A 15875-nucleotide genomic window follows, 5' to 3' on the forward strand; every position below is an offset into this window, starting at 1 on the left:
ATTTTTTTAAAGATTTTATTTATTTATTTGACAGAGAGAAATCACAAGTAGATGGAGAGGCAGGCAGAGAGAGAGGGAAGCAGGCTCCCTGCCGAGCAGAGAGCCCGATGCGGGACTCGATCCCAGGACCCTGAGATCATGACCTGAGCCGAAGGCAGCGGCTTAACCCACTGAGCCACCCAGGCGCCCCACCAGTTTTTCCTTTAGTTTCAACTGCCTCCAAACTAAACGGCTTTAATTGAATCCTGTCACTTTTTTATTACTAAGGAAAAAACTAGGGCAGTAAACAGGACTGCTAACTAACAAATATGTTTTTACTAAAAATCATTTTTAAAATTGTTTAGCTTTGCTGTATTTTTTATAGCCTCAGGTATTTTTAAACTAGATCTGTGAGAATTAACTGTTGAATTCTTGTTTTCCTAATTCTTCAAAAGGTTGCTACTTGCCAAGCGTTTTTTTGTTACAGTTATTAGCATTATTGTTGAAATTTTGTTAATTATTGAAACATTAATTCGGAATAAAATGATCTATGCTCATGAAATTTCTAATAAGTCCACAAATTATATTGCATTTATAATTTAATTTCAACAGTGGTTTTTACCAAATGAGGAAAACCTTAATAGAAGCAATTGGGCTTTTGTTTATAAGCATACTCATTCACTAAACAAATACTTACTAAGTGTCTGCATACGCCAGGCACTGGAGCTGTAGTCATGATCATGCAAAATTGTGCCTTGCATGAGTTTCCTTTATAAGTAATGAAAATTTTACATTTGTGTTGCTTTTATAGAAATGAATCTTATAAGTAGTCATCCTTACTGCATATGAATAGCCATACTTACTGGAAACATATATGGAGGGAAATGTCAAAACAGTTTTATCATTTTGAAATGAAAAGGAGAAATAAAGCCAGTTACTTGCAGTGAGATTACAGAATAAAGCAGTGAAGTCATTCATAAACAGAATTATCAGGGCATTTGCTTTTGTACTGTGTGACTTTTGGGTGAGCATTCTTAATTACACCAGGGACATTATAATAAATGTAATTTTTTTTTTAAGATTTTTATTTATTTGACAGAGATCACAAGTAGGCAGAGGCAGGCAGAGAGAGAAATGGGGAAGCAGGCTCCCTGCTGAGTAGAGAGCCCAATGCGGGGCTCGATCCCAGGACCCTGGGATCAGGACTTGAGCTGAAGACAGAGGCTTTAACCCACTGAGCCACCCAGGCTCCCCAATAAATGTAATTTTTTGTTATTGTGTAGTGGAAGAGTATTAGTGTTAAAATAGTTAGGAAAATACCTTATATTGTCAGGAAATCTCAAAGAGACCTCATGTAACCAAATTAGAACACAGTTTCATGATGAGAAGATGTCAGATTTATCAGGCAGTAGAGTCCTTTACCTTAGCTAGACTGAAGAATATACTTCTAAGTATTTTCATAATGTAAGAATGGTTGTATTCTCTGGTACAAATTGTACATACAATATTTTAAATGTTAAAATTAGTTGGTTTTGCTCCTAGAGACAATTTAATGTTTGAGACAGAAATTGAAAATAGCTTTAAGTAGTGTGTTGAGCAATAAACAATTTTAAAGTTTACAAAGATCTAATTTTTAGAATCAAATGAGTTCTTGAGGGCTTGGCCTGATGTTTTAGTCAATAATAAAGAATGCTAGTGTTCTATGAATGATTAAAATGGGGTTGGAAGTGGTTTGAGCCAACTTGAATTTTAGGATTTTATTTTTGAAGACTAAACTTTAGAATTTCAACGAGTCAATTTTAGAAACTTATAGAAAGAATAATGAAGTTTATGTTGCCAATCAAATAAAAATTATAGTTAAACCTAATAATAAAGCAGAGTTCTCCCTTATTATGATAGATAAGTACTGATGGCATCAGGTGTTGAGGCTTCAGTCTTATTTATTGGCAATTTTACTTAATATGTTTGTCATTAGGAAATTTAAGGGCCTTTTCTTTTGAAGTGCTGAGTATACAGACTGTTTGATCCTGAAGCTTTTAGCTTGTTGCTTTTAGCAAGTTGTCAATACAGAAGAATGTGATCAGTGTCTTTACTTGTCTGGGGAATTTCTTTTTCCTGGCTTCTCATCACTTTTTTGCTTATATAATCCTGTTGTCTTTCAAGTTGCAGTCACTCAGTTCATGCTGGAAATAAATTTGCCCACTTTTGGATAGTTCCTACTTTCTTCCTAGAGAGTCAGAGAAAAAAAGGAGACGGAAGTCTTTTCATTCAATAAATAGAATGTCTTTGGTGTACCAGGATGCTGTGCTAGGAGGTTGAGAAACACTAGTAAACAAATTAAAGCAATCCTTGCCATTGGGAAGTTTAGTTAAGGGAGATGGATGCTAAAATGTAATAAATAAATAATTGTGGTATGTTAGAAGCTGATAATTGGTAGGAAAGGATTCAGGTTAGAGTTTTTAAAAGGTTAGAAGGTTAGTCTTGTTAAATCTTTTGAATGGATGACATTTGAACAAAGCCTTGAGGAGAGTTAGCCTTGTCATTATCTGGTAACAAAGCCTAGCTGTTGTGTGTGAGCAGTGGCATGGAGGTGAGAGTGGTTGGACTGGGGTTGCAGGGGAAGGGGTATAGTTAGTAGATTAAGTCAGAGGTAAGTGGGGCAGGTGTATGAAAGTTTGTGAGGACATGGCCTCTTATGAGCAAATTGGAGGGTTTCAAATAGATGTAGTGTCACTTACATTTTAATTCTAAAAAGATTACCTTGCCTACTTTGGTGAGAGTGGACTGTGCCGAGGAAGCAGAGTTGAGACAAGAAGACTAAGATACTGTGGTAGTCCAAATGAGAGATAATGGTGACTTAGGCTAGGGGGATAGTACTCAAAGTGGTGAGAAGCGCTGAATCTTGGATGTGTTTTGAAGGAAGAGTGAGCAGGATTTTCTGACTCTTCTTGATAAGTGGTAGAAAAGAAAAAGAGGAATCAAGAATGATTCCAGGATTTTTTGATGAGGAACCAGGAGGAAGAATGGAGATGCCATCAACTCAGATGGGAAAGACTGAAGATGGAGCATGTTTGGGTGAGGAGAGTGATTAGTTCTGAGCATGATAAGTCTCAGACTTGAATATCCAACAGATATTCAAATCATTGGATTTAAATATTCAAATCATTCATCTGTTGGATATTCAAATCATTCATCTTAAGATGTTAGGTTTAACATCTTATCTACATAGTGTATTCTTAGACCAGAAATACAAGACCACTTAACATGAGAGTTTCTGCCGTAACTGCTATTTTAACTTTATTTTGCTCTATTTTCTTGTAATAAAAAGACAAATGTGATAAATATTAAATGTGTATATAGCTTAATTCAGTGATGTAGAGGAAAAGTTTGGGAGTAGTTTTCAAATACATTAAGTGTATGATTTTCTTCCTTTCTTCTTCTTCTTCTTTTTTTTTTTTTAAATTAAGCCCAGAAGATAGAGCTAGGATCAGTGAGTGGAAGCTTGGAGGAAGCAGATTTCAATAAGGGGTAAAGTATGAAAGACTTAGAATAGGCCCAGAGTGGAATAACTTAATTTGCAATTCTTTGTCCCCCGTGTCTAATCATACTGAAGCAGAAATTGGATGACAGCTTGCCAAGAATATGCCATGGAGATGTTTGTATTGGGAGGGTAGACCATGGAATTTTATGCAAGGATGTTCAGACAATATCTATCATAGTGAGCATTTTTGGATTTTTATATGAAATGGCCTGATTTAGTCAAAAGTGTCTTGTGTTTGAGAATCATGTTTGCCACTTACTTACTAGCAAAATATTCCTGGTCAGTTCATTGAACCTCTCTAAGCTATGATTATCTTTTTTTGAAAATAAAAGCTGCTTGATTTTGAAGTCCCTTTAGATCAGAGAAGAGGGAGAACCATGGGTCCTTCTTGGAAAATAGGGAGCTTAAGCTGAAAATTGAATGATGCAAGGGATTTATCGGGAAAGGGAAGAAAGGTCATTTCAGTTGATTAACTTTTTTTTTTTTTTTTTTAAGATTTATTTATTTATTTGACAGACAGAGATCACAAGTAGGCACAGAGGCAGACAGAGAGAGAGGAGGAAGCAGGCTCCCTGCTGAGCAGAGAGCCCGATTCAGGGCTCCATCCCAGGACCCTGGGATGATGACTTGAGCCGAAAGCAGAGACTTTAACCCACTGAGCCACCCAGGCACCCCAGTTGATTAACTTTTATAACTCCTTTTCTCCTTCAGTCTATGAATTGCAAACAACTAAAAACTATAAATGAAGGTAAGGAGGGGAGTGCCCAGGATCTGGTGCTATTTGAACACTGCCCTTACCCTTTTGGCATAATTGCAGATGGACATAGTTTTTGAAATCTGTAAGTGACCAGATGATCAGCATTCCCTCAGATGTATTTGTTAAATACTGCCACATATAATGTTCCATGTTAGGTCTTGAGGAAACTATAAGCGGTTTTACTTTGATAGAAGAAATTCTTCATATTTGTATATACTTAGAAATGATACTAGAAATGTGTTTGGGAATGACACTGAAAATTATTAGGGGAGACTACTTTTAGCTGATGTGATTAAGGAACGCTTTGAGGAGAACACAGCAGTGTTTTTGAGGTGGATCCTGAAGTAGGAATTGAATTTGTAGAAATGGGATACTTCTTTTGATTGAAATACAGTCTTTGAGGAATGTGGAAGTAGGAAATAAGCTTGGAAGGTGAGTTATTACCAGGTCATTTAGAAATAGAAATAGTTAAGTGGAGATGATTGGTTAGAACTGTGCTTGTGGCAACAGTATTTATAAGCAGATTGGAAGAAAGTTGAACGTGAAGCCTGGAGTTGGAAAGTTACTGTAATAAATCAGGTAACAAGAGGCTATTGATGTGGTAAACTAGAAGATAATTTGGTGGCCATCGAGAAAACAGTTGCCAGATGTTCTGTAGACAACTAAAGTAGAATTAGAGATAAAGTAATTAGAGGTTAGAAATACTAATATTAGTATGGATATTAATACTGTTTGACCATAGTATCAGAAGAGTTAGCAATATGGAAATTGTTACTCTGTGTGAGGAAGAGAATGGTTGTAAACATGATTCCAGTATTGAGGATAGTGTCCCAGTAGTCTAGATAAGAATGAAGAAAAGCCCAAGGTTACATGGTGTAGATATAAAAGGAGTTACAGAGAAAAGGCAAAACCGTGGTCTAGAAGCATCAGAGAAAACAAAGGTTATCCTATTTTAAAAGTTTGCTAGTAGAAAATTTCCTGTGGAAAAAGGGACACATGTATATATAAAGCTGGCAAAGATAAGATACTTAGCAGAGAAATTTGTTATTAATGAATACAAGTATTAAGAGCTGTAAAATAATATTAATTGTAGATATATTTATTTCTTTAAAAACTCACCTAATGAGTGAATAGGCTGGTGGTTTGGTGTTTTTTGTTTTTGTTTTTTTCAGATTTTTTTTTTTTTTAAAGATTTTATTTATTTATCTGACAGACACAGATCACAAGTAGGCAGAGAGGCAGGCAGAGAGAGAGAGAGAGGAGGAAGCAGGCTCCCTGCTGAGCAGAGAGCCCGATACGGGACTCGATCCCAGGACCCTGAGATCATGACCCGAGCCGAAGGCAGCGGCTTAACCCACTGAGCCACCCAGGCGCCCTGTTTTTTTCAGATTTTACTTTATTAAGAAACCAGTTTGGGGGCACCTTGGTGGCTCAGTTGGTTGTTTCTTCCTTTCGGTTCAGGTCATGATCCCAAAGTCCTAGGATTGAGCCCCGAATCAGGCTCCCTGTTAAATGGCGATCCTGCTTCTTCTCTCTCTCCCTCTGCCTGCTGCTCTCCTTGGTTGTGTGTGCGCGTGCGCGCGCTCTCTCTCTGTCTCTCTCTCTCTCTCTCTATCAGTCAGTCAATCTTGGGGGAAAAAAAAAGGTCACACCAGTTTGGCCAGCCACAATGGTATGAAACTAGAAATCTATTACAAGAAAAAAATTGGGACATTTACAGATATTTGGAGATTAAACAGCATGCTACTCTACAATCATTGAGTGAAAGAAGAAATCAAAAGAGGAAAACAAATCTTGAGACAAATGAAAATGGAAATAGAGCATACCAAAACTCATAAGATGTAGTAAAAGCGCTCTTAGGAGGGAATAGAGATAAATGCCTATGTCAAGAAACAAGAAATATCAGCCTAATTTTATATCTCAGAGAACTAGAAAAAGAACAAATGAAGTTCAAAGTTAGTAGAAGAGAGGACATAAAGATCAGAGTGAAGATAAATGAAATAGAGACTAAAAAGATAATAGAGAAGATCAGTGAAACTAAGAGCTGGTTCTTTGAAAAGAAAAAGAAAATTGACATACCTCTAGTTAGACTCACCAAGAAAAAAAAAGGTTAAGACTCAAAATCAGAGGTGAAAAGGAGTTGTTATAACATATCACAAAAATACAAAGAATCACAAGACAACTGTGAACAGTTATACGCCAAGAAATTGGACAACCTAGAAGAAATGGATAAATTCCTAATAAAAGCCTTCCAGCACACCATCATGAAACCAGATAGTTTTTAGTGAACTCTAAGAGGATAAAGAAGAAATTCTTCAAGAAGAATTAATACTAGTCCTTCTCAAACTTTTCCAAAAAATAGAAGAGGTGGGAATACTTCTAAACTCCTTTTATAAGGTCAGTATTAAACCTGACACCTAAACCAGAGAAAGACACCACAAGGAAAGAAAATCAGAAGGCCAATATTCCTGATGAACACAGTTGCCAAAATCCTCAGCAAAACATTAGCAAACTGAATTCAGCTATAAATATGTTAAGATGATCATACACCATGACCATGACGAAGTGGAATTTGTTTCAGGGGATCTAAGGATGATTCAGCATACACAAATCAATGTGGCAACTGACCCCATTAACAAAATGAAGGATAAAAACCTTATGATAATCTCAGTAGATGCCGAAAAAGCATATGGCAGAATTCAGCATCCGTTTATGATAAAAACTCAAAAAAGTATCAGAAGGAACGTATATACCTCGACATAATAAAGGACATACATGACAAAGCTACAAGTAACACAGTCAAAGAAGAAAAGCTGAAAGCTTTTCCTCTGAGATCGGGAACAAGACAAGAATGCTTATTCTTGCCATTTTCAACATGGTATTAGAAATTCTTTTTTTTTAATTAAATTTTTTATTTTTTATAAACATATAACATATTTTTATCCCCTGGGGTACAGGTATGTGAATCACCAGGTTTACATATTTGACAGCACTCACCATAGCACATACCCTCCCCAATGTCCATAACCCTACCCCCCTTCCCCCAACCCCTTTTCCCCCAGCAACCCTCAGTTTGTTTTGTGAGATTAAGAGTCACTTATGCTTTGTTTCCCTCCCAATCCTATCTTGTTTCATTTATTCTTCTACCCCCTTAACCCCCCCCCTGTAGCATCTCCACTTCCTCATATCAGGGAGATCATATAATAGTTGTCTTTCTCCGCTTATTTCGCTAAGCATGATACCCTCTAGTTCCACCCATGTCATCGCAAATGGCAAGATTTCATTTCTTTTGATGGCTGCATAGTATTCCATTGTGTAATGGTATTAGAAATTCTAGCCAGAACAGTTATGCAAGAAAAAGAAATAAAAAGCATCCAAATTAAATTATAAAGGAAGAAGTAAAACTGTCACTATTTATGGAAGACCAAGTATTACATACAGAAGATCCTGAAGACTACCAAAAAACTGTTAAGTAATAAACAAATACAATAAAATTGGAGGATACAAAATCAGTATACAAAATATGTTGCATTTCTATATGCTGATAAACAATCAGAAGGGGAAGTTAATTCCATTTATTGTATCAAAAAGAATAAAATGCCTTGGAATAAATTTAACCAAGCAGATGAAACATGTGTGCAATGAAAACTTAAGATATTGATGAAGGAAATTGAAGAAGAAACAAATGGAAAAATATTTTGTGTTCATTGATTGAAAGAATTAATATTGTTAAAGTGTCCATACTACTTAAAGTGTTAAACAGATTCAGCATTTTCAGTGTAATCCCTATCAAAATGTCAGTGGCATTTTTCACAGAACTGGAACAAATAATTCCAAAATTCAAAAGACCCTGAATAGCCAAAGCAATCTTAAGAGAGAGAGGCATCATGCTTTCTGATTTTATACTACATTACAAAGCTGTAAGAATCAAAACAGTATGTATTAGCATAATGTCAGACATGCAGATCCATGGAACAGAAAAGAACCCAGAAATGTTCCCAGACATATGTATTCAATTGATTTACAACAAAGGAGCTAAGAATATACAATGGAAACAACAATCATTTCAATAAGTGGTTTTGGGAAAACTGGACAATCACATGCAAAGCAATGAAACTAGACCACTATCTTATGACATACACAAAAGTCAACTCAAGATGGAGTAAAGACTTTAAAAAGATTTTATTTATTTATTTGACAGAGATCACAAGTAGTCAAAGAGGCAGACAAAGTGGGGGAGGCGGGGAAGCAGGCTTCCTGCTGAGCAGAGAACCCGCTGCAGGGCTCCATCCCAGGATCCTGGGATCATGACCTGAGCAGAAGGCAGAGGCTTAACCCACTGAGCCACCCAGGTGCCGCCTGGATTAAAGACTTTAATGTAAGATCTGAAACCATGGGGCTCCCGGGTGGCTCAGTTGTTAGGTGTCTGCCTTGGGCTCAGGTTGTGATGCCAGGGTCCTGAGATTTAGTCCTGCATTGGGCTCCCTGCTCGGGGGGGACCTCCTTCTCCCTATCCTACCCCCCAGTTTACGTTCCCTCTCTCGTTTCTCTGTCAAATAAATAAAACCTTAAAAAAAAAAAATATCTGAAACCATAAAAGTAGAAGAAAACAGGGATTAAGCTCCTTGGCATGGGTCTTGGTCATAATTTTTTTAGATTTGGCACCAAAAGCAAAGGCAACACAAGCAAAAATAAACAGGACTACATTAAACTATAAAGCTTCTGCGCAGCAAAGGGGACCATCAACCTACGGAAATAGAAAATGAAAAGGCAACCTACGGAATAGAAAATATTTGCAAATCACATATCTGATAAGGAGTAAATAGCCAAAATGTATGGAGAACTCATACAACACAATAGCAAATAAGCAATTCAGTTTAAAAAATGGGCAGAACTGAACATTTTCCAAAGAAGACATAAAATAGCCAACAGGTACATGAAAAGGTACTCAACATTACTGTTTGTTAGGAAAATACAAATTAGAACCACAATAAAATATCAGCTCATACCTGTCAGAATGACTGTTCCCCCCAAAATAAGAAGTTAACAAGTGTTACATATGGTTGTAGAGAAGTGGAAGCCCTTAGACACTTTTGGTAGGAATGTAAATTTGTATAGCCACTGTGGAAACCTGTGTGGAGTTTCCTTGAAAATCCAAAATAGAACTACCATATAATTCAGTAATTCTGCTTTCTTAATGGTTATTCAAAGGAGAACACTAACTCTGAAAGATTTCTGCCCTCCCATGTTCATTGCAGCATTATTTACCATAGCCAAGACATGGAGGCAACCTAAGGTCCATTAGTGGATGAATGATAAAGAAAATGTGATATATATTTATATACACATGATGTAATATTCAGCCATAAAAAAGAAAGCAAGCTTGTCATCTGTGACAACATGGGTGGACCTTGAGGCATTATTCTAAGTGGAACAGGAGAAAGAAAGACAAATATCATACGACCTTACTTTTGTATGTGAATTCTACAATAAACCAGGCCAAAAAAACCAAAAACAATGAAGCAAAAACCAAACTCATAGACACAGAGAACAGATTGGTGGTTATTAGAGTCCAGAGGGTAGATTGGGGCAAATGTGTGAAGGGGGTCAAAGGTATAAACTTGGAAGTTATAAAATAAGTTATAGGGATGTGATACACAGCATAATGACTGTAGTTAATGACATGTTATATACTGGAAATTCTCATCACAAGAAAAAAATTTGTAACTGTATTATGGTGATAGTTATTAACTGGACTTATGATCATTTTGTAATATATATAAATACTGAATCGTGCTGCTATAACTAATGTTACATGTCAATTATCAATTAAAAGAATATAAATGTAGTAATGTATAAGACAGATTTTTTTGGTGTATTAATGGGTTTTTTTGTTTGCTTTGTCTTTTGAATGTATCTTTTACATTCTTTTTTTTATTTATTTAGATACACAGAAGTAAAAACAAGTGGAAATTTCATCTCAAGGATGGCATTATGAATCTTAATGGAAGAGATTATATATTTTCCAAAGCCATTGGAGATGCAGAATGGTGAAGAGTTGGTTCTTTTCTTTTATAAATAAAACAAAGAAACTTAAAAAAAATTAAAGTGGACAGTTTGAAACTTGGGACATACACCAACCAAAACTTAACTTCTGCATGTCAGAAAAGTGCAGTAGAATCAAAGCTACTGGAACAAAGAGACCTTGACAACATAGACACTACTAACTGGCAAGCCATGGAACTGTAGCACCTGGGGTTGTTGGGGTGGGGGAGGTTGGGGTTTTGGAAAACCATAACTGTTGATTTTAAATACAGGTACCTGCCACCAGTAATTAGCATGTAAAGCTTTGTCTATATTCCTTCCTTCAACTTGGGTTCAATCAGAGGAAACTTGGAACGAACTGAAGAAAATTCCCTTTTGATAGATTGAACTGAAACTGCGTATCGTATGTGGTTATATTTGGTAAAAATTGCGTGTGATCTTTTTACAAAAGGGTAAGAATTATGGTGTTGAATTTTATCACTTGTATAAGGAAACAACTTAGAACTCTCATTATAGGTCTTAAATATTTTTACTAGCTATTCTCCCTCAGTAATATATACCTCTTCTTCCCTGCTTTATGAAACATCTCTTTAAGAGTTAAAGGAAGTAATCAGTAATCACAGTTTGGAGACAATTTGACCCAGGAATGGTTATTTATTTTAATTAGGTTTTGTACTCATTAAATATAACTTAATTTAAAGACTTGGGCCTCATTGAGTTAAACAGAATTAAAATGACAACTTTGGTTTCCTTACCAAAAATGCTTGTTTCTTTTAGTCCCATTCCTTATGAAGAAACCCCAGGATGGCTCCTCAGGAATACAGTTTTATTTCACAGAGGTACCATCTAGCTGAAATTACATACATAAGAATAGATACAGATTTTTTCCTGTTGGGCTGAAGTATATGCTTATATATGTGTTTAATCTTTAAGCTAAACAGACATTCAGATAACATTCTGTGCATTGACTGAAGCAGTGGGTAGTGAGGACCTGGATTTTTTTTAAAACAGTTTAGTAATTATAAAAGTTTCTTGTGTTTACTAGTGAAGAATTTAAAAACTATTCTAATTGAACAAATTTTTTTAATTGCAACTTGGTAATTTGAGGGAGAAATTTTGGGGTTAAAGGGGGTGGGCCACTAAGTACATATTTACCTCTCTTTCATTTGGTGGCCCTTCCAGGCCATTGGTAATGTAGGCATGGGCTCCAGTTTGCACATCGAGAAGAAAGCATAGAAATTTGACTTGTATATTAAGAATAATAGAAATGTAATATGTATATTAAGAATGCACAGCTCTGTATTCTGTAAGAGCCTCTAAAGAACAATATGGCAGTGCTGTGTTCTGTATGAACTAGTTGCCTGGGAGAACTGTAGGAACACTTCATCTGTGTTTTCTTATAACTGATTCTTTTTCATGGTCTATCTTGACAAAATTAACGTGTGTTTAAGATACTTGTACATTGCTTTTTTTTTTTTTTAAAGTCTTCCATTTTTGTCTTCCTTTTATTTGCCTTTGGTATTTCCAGAAATAACAGAAACACTTTACATTGCAAAGAAAAACTGTGAGCTGTTATATGTTGTTTTTTTTTAACAGAAATCTTTAAACTTCTTAAAAAGGCTAATTTTTTTTTTTTTTTCCCTACTTCCCACCCCACATAGCAACTTGGTCCCTTTAACTTATGTTCTGAACTTTGGTGTAAATGATGGTTTCTAGCATGCTAGTAGTTAGGTTTTATTTAGATACCATTAACTGGTGTAATACGGTTTTATTTTTTACTATATTAATTTAGTTTTTTTGGAGGGGAGGTTTGTTTGTTTACCCCACTACTCAAAGCACACACAGGTTTTTTGTTTGTTTTTGTTAATGAATCTGGGAGAAGAGAAGGGAGGGAGTGAAATCACAGAAGTCCTGTTTTTCAGTTGTCCTTCAGTTAGTTGCTAATAGGTTTGTATTTACCCAATGAAGAAGTCAACCACCTGAACTACCTATAAAAGTTTAGCAGTGCTGCAATGTTTATTGAAACCCTTTGGCTTGTTGTAGTTCTTCTGCTACTGAACCTTGAATTACTATATGATACACAGCTCATGTTTTGGGCCTTCTATGTAGACAAACATTTGTATTCATAGTAGAATTGTATACAGGCCTGTTTTTATAACGTTATTTTCAAACATGAACAACCACTGCTTTCAGAGTGACTCACTAGGGTTATTTTGAAGCAGGAAATAATCATTTGTATTTGCACCTGTGTATTGCATATTAATTATGGCATACTTGGCAAATGCTTTTCTTTTACCTGTGAAAATTCTGAAAACCGGTCCAAACAACACTGCATACCAAATTGTGCTCTTAATATATTACTGCATCGTGTTCCTTTTTAATCAGATAGAATGTTTTGGTTTTATTATAGTGGCTTGCTATAAGAATGCCACTTGCTTATCTTTTACTGTACTTGAATTCTTAATCATGCTTTTACATTGTATTTAACAAATCATTTCATTAGGTTCTATAAAATGTCATTCCTTTGAAAAAGGCAAGGATTCCCACTTTCAGAATTTTAAAATAAAAATAACATGTTTATTCAAAGAGGGAAAATAGTTCAGACTTGGTATTATGAAAATAAGTAAAGGTTTCAGAAGAGAATTTGTTGAGATTTGCACAGATGGTGATGGCACCTTTTACTACAAAAAAAAAAGATTAATGTTAGCAGTGCTAAGGAAAATTTACACAAAATTACTAGGTAAAGTGTGGAAATGTGTGCCTTTCAGTATATGTACTCTTTTTTGGTGGTCGTTTGGATAATCAGACCATTTGAATTGCCTGAGAGCACATTTAATTTCTGTGGAGAGCCACATTTGGCTACAACAACTTTAATGTGCAATTAGTTCCTAGAGTAAAATGTCTGTTATATGAGGGGGATCTTTATATTGGGCTTTTATATTTTTTAAATGTTCACATTTCTTTCTGTTAATTAAATGTCATCATATCACATATTGTTGCCTCTCTTAAAATCAAAGCCACCTTGATGTTATTCTTAGGAATATATCAGGATCTGTGTGGTGTGTATAGTGATTAAAATATGTTCTTGAAGAGCACATTCTAATAGATTTTGGTTTTAGCAAGAACATAAAAATATAATAGCTTTTGTATAAAGATTTTCTTTTGCTATATTGAAAATCAAAGATTTGGTTTTCTTTTTTTCTGGCTTTTATGGAGGAATAGAAAAGGGTTGTCTCCCTCTAAGTAATTTTTGGTTACCTTATAGCAATAATGTCAGCATTCTTTTCAAAAGGTAAATATGCCTTGTAAGGAAAACACATAATTTCCTCTTGGGAGTTCCCTTTATAACTTAGCATTTTCTTCCACTTGAGAAAATTCCTATATTTTCAGATTACTTCATCTTGAACTTTTTGAACTTTTGTGCAATGGAATATTTTATTGATCCATCTTTGTACATTTTCATTTGATTTCATGTCTGTTTGCCATCTATCTGTCTGAGTCAGCTATTTCAGATTTTGAATTCATTGGTTAAAACATAGTTGCTTAAATAGTTCCTCATGAGTTTATATTAAATAGTTTTGCATTTTAATCTATTATGCTATGGAAATTATTCTGAAGTTTATAATTCCCTTTTTAAACCTGCCTTAGCCTATCTTTTGTCATTTTTTATGATTTAAGGAAGAACATACCGAACTTAATATTTGTGATTATTTTGAGGAACAAGAGAAATGTTTTTCTTCTCTTAAGGGAAGAACTGCTTTGAATTAGTAACTACTATTTTAGTCAAGTTTCCTTAAATCGGTCCAGTATGTGTCAGGGCTACAATTTTGGGGGAGGGGCTAATCCTTTCGCTGTTCTGAGCTACTATTGTCAACTGCTGTTGTACATACTGTTATGTGTAAGGGCGTAAATATATTTATTATGTTTGTAAAATTCATTCTGTACAATTGCAGATCAAGGTTGCTCTTCTGTGATATACAGGATATTATGTTTTAAAGACCATCTTGGAATACAATTAGAGAACTTAGTATTTTGATGTACTAAGACCTATTTTAAGTTTAATATTTTACCTTTGCAAAAACTTTAATTAAAGATGTTATTTAAAAAAGTAATGTTGCTTGCTTTGCTTACTAGTGTATAAGACTGTTATATAGATAACTAATAAAACTATACAGTTTAGAAAGGAAATTGCTTTTACATTGTTAAGTTCCACATCACAAAAGAAAAGGGTATCATTAAATCCTCTACCTGCAAAATAAATAGGGTGAGATGTAAATCTAAATATTAAACTGTTACAAGTTCTTAGTAGCTTTTAAGAAGAATTAGTTGTATTTTCTAGGCACACAGGATTTTAAATTGGGCTAAGTTCACACCAAAAAAATGTAACTAAAAATTGATATAATTAACATATTGTAATAAAGGAATAATTCTACTCCAAAGTATAGGATACTTAGAATAAAATTATTTGAGGGCATATTTTAATTACTGTTTGGCTAAATCTTTAACTTAGTTCAGAGTCTGTAAGTAATTGCATAAGAGGAGAACTGGATTATTGAGGTTTTTATTACATATATATTTTATTTTAGAAGGTGTTATTTTAGAAGGTGTTAATTAGGTATTTTAATTTTATAGTTAATTCAAATGAATTATTAAGGAGGGTTTTTTTGTAATTTTTTTATCCTGTTACTACTTTACCTAGGAAATAAAATTTTAACCACTAAAACAATCATAATAAAGACATTTATTGCCAGCAAATCTTGTATTTTTGCACTTTAAGCTCCTATGTTGATGATTTTAACCATTTTGGCCTCAGTTTCTTCCTCTGTAAAATGATGACTGTGGTTTTGAGTATAAAGCATGTAAAGCTCTTAGAATCGTGCTTGGTACCAGCAAGCACCCAGATGTCACAAATTACAAATTTTGTAATTATTTGCATAATTTGAAATGATTAGTGGAGCTGCAAAAAGTTTTTGTTTTTTTTTTTCTAATGGTGAAAAATAGCAGAAGAAAATGTGATCTGATGAAGTTGAGGCAGTGGAAGATTTGGTTCCAGCTAAACGAATCAAACCTGGTACTGAGTTAGTGAAGCACAGTGGCTGGAGCAGTGCCTGAGGGAAGAAAGGCGAAGGACAGGCATGGGAGAGGGTAATGAAAAACGGTTAGAAGGCTTTAAACTCTTCTCCCCCCCCCCCCCCACCAAAGTAAACATATTCTAAAGTAGAGGTCTAAAATAGGTCGAATTTTCCCAAAGCTAAAATTAGTAGAATGGGAGCATTTTTAAAAATTACACATTTTCCTAAATGTCAGTGGATTCTTGCCAATTCATTTATGGAGAAAAACATTGATACTAAAATACTATTACGGAAAGATTCTGAAACTTCGATTACCTCACCTTGAGTCTGACCTGAATCCCTCTCCTAGTGATTGTTGGCTTTTGTGTAAACCTTCCTACTCCTCAGTCAAGGAAGAGGCAGATATAAGTAGTTGCTTACTTTTGTTTTGAAATAGTTTTCTTGGTCTGAGAAGAAATTGAGCACAGAGCATATATTAAGT

General features: G+C 34.9%; 1 protein-coding gene across 1 annotated transcript in view; it reads left to right on the forward strand.

Annotated features, from left to right (window-relative positions):
- The window catches only part of GTF2A1 (general transcription factor IIA subunit 1), a 44115-nt gene extending 29681 nt beyond the window's left edge, over positions 1-14434 (forward strand). Inside the window, exon 9 of the mRNA XM_059373586.1 lies at positions 10224-14434. Within this exon, the coding sequence (XP_059229569.1) occupies positions 10224-10331 (108 nt within the window). The 3' untranslated portion in view covers positions 10332-14434. The remainder of the gene's footprint in view (positions 1-10223) is intronic.
- Positions 14435-15875: the final 1441 nt, after the last annotated feature.

This window comes from Mustela nigripes, chromosome 13, assembly GCF_022355385.1.
Source record: "Mustela nigripes isolate SB6536 chromosome 13, MUSNIG.SB6536, whole genome shotgun sequence".
Taxonomy (NCBI): domain Eukaryota; kingdom Metazoa; phylum Chordata; class Mammalia; order Carnivora; family Mustelidae; genus Mustela; species Mustela nigripes.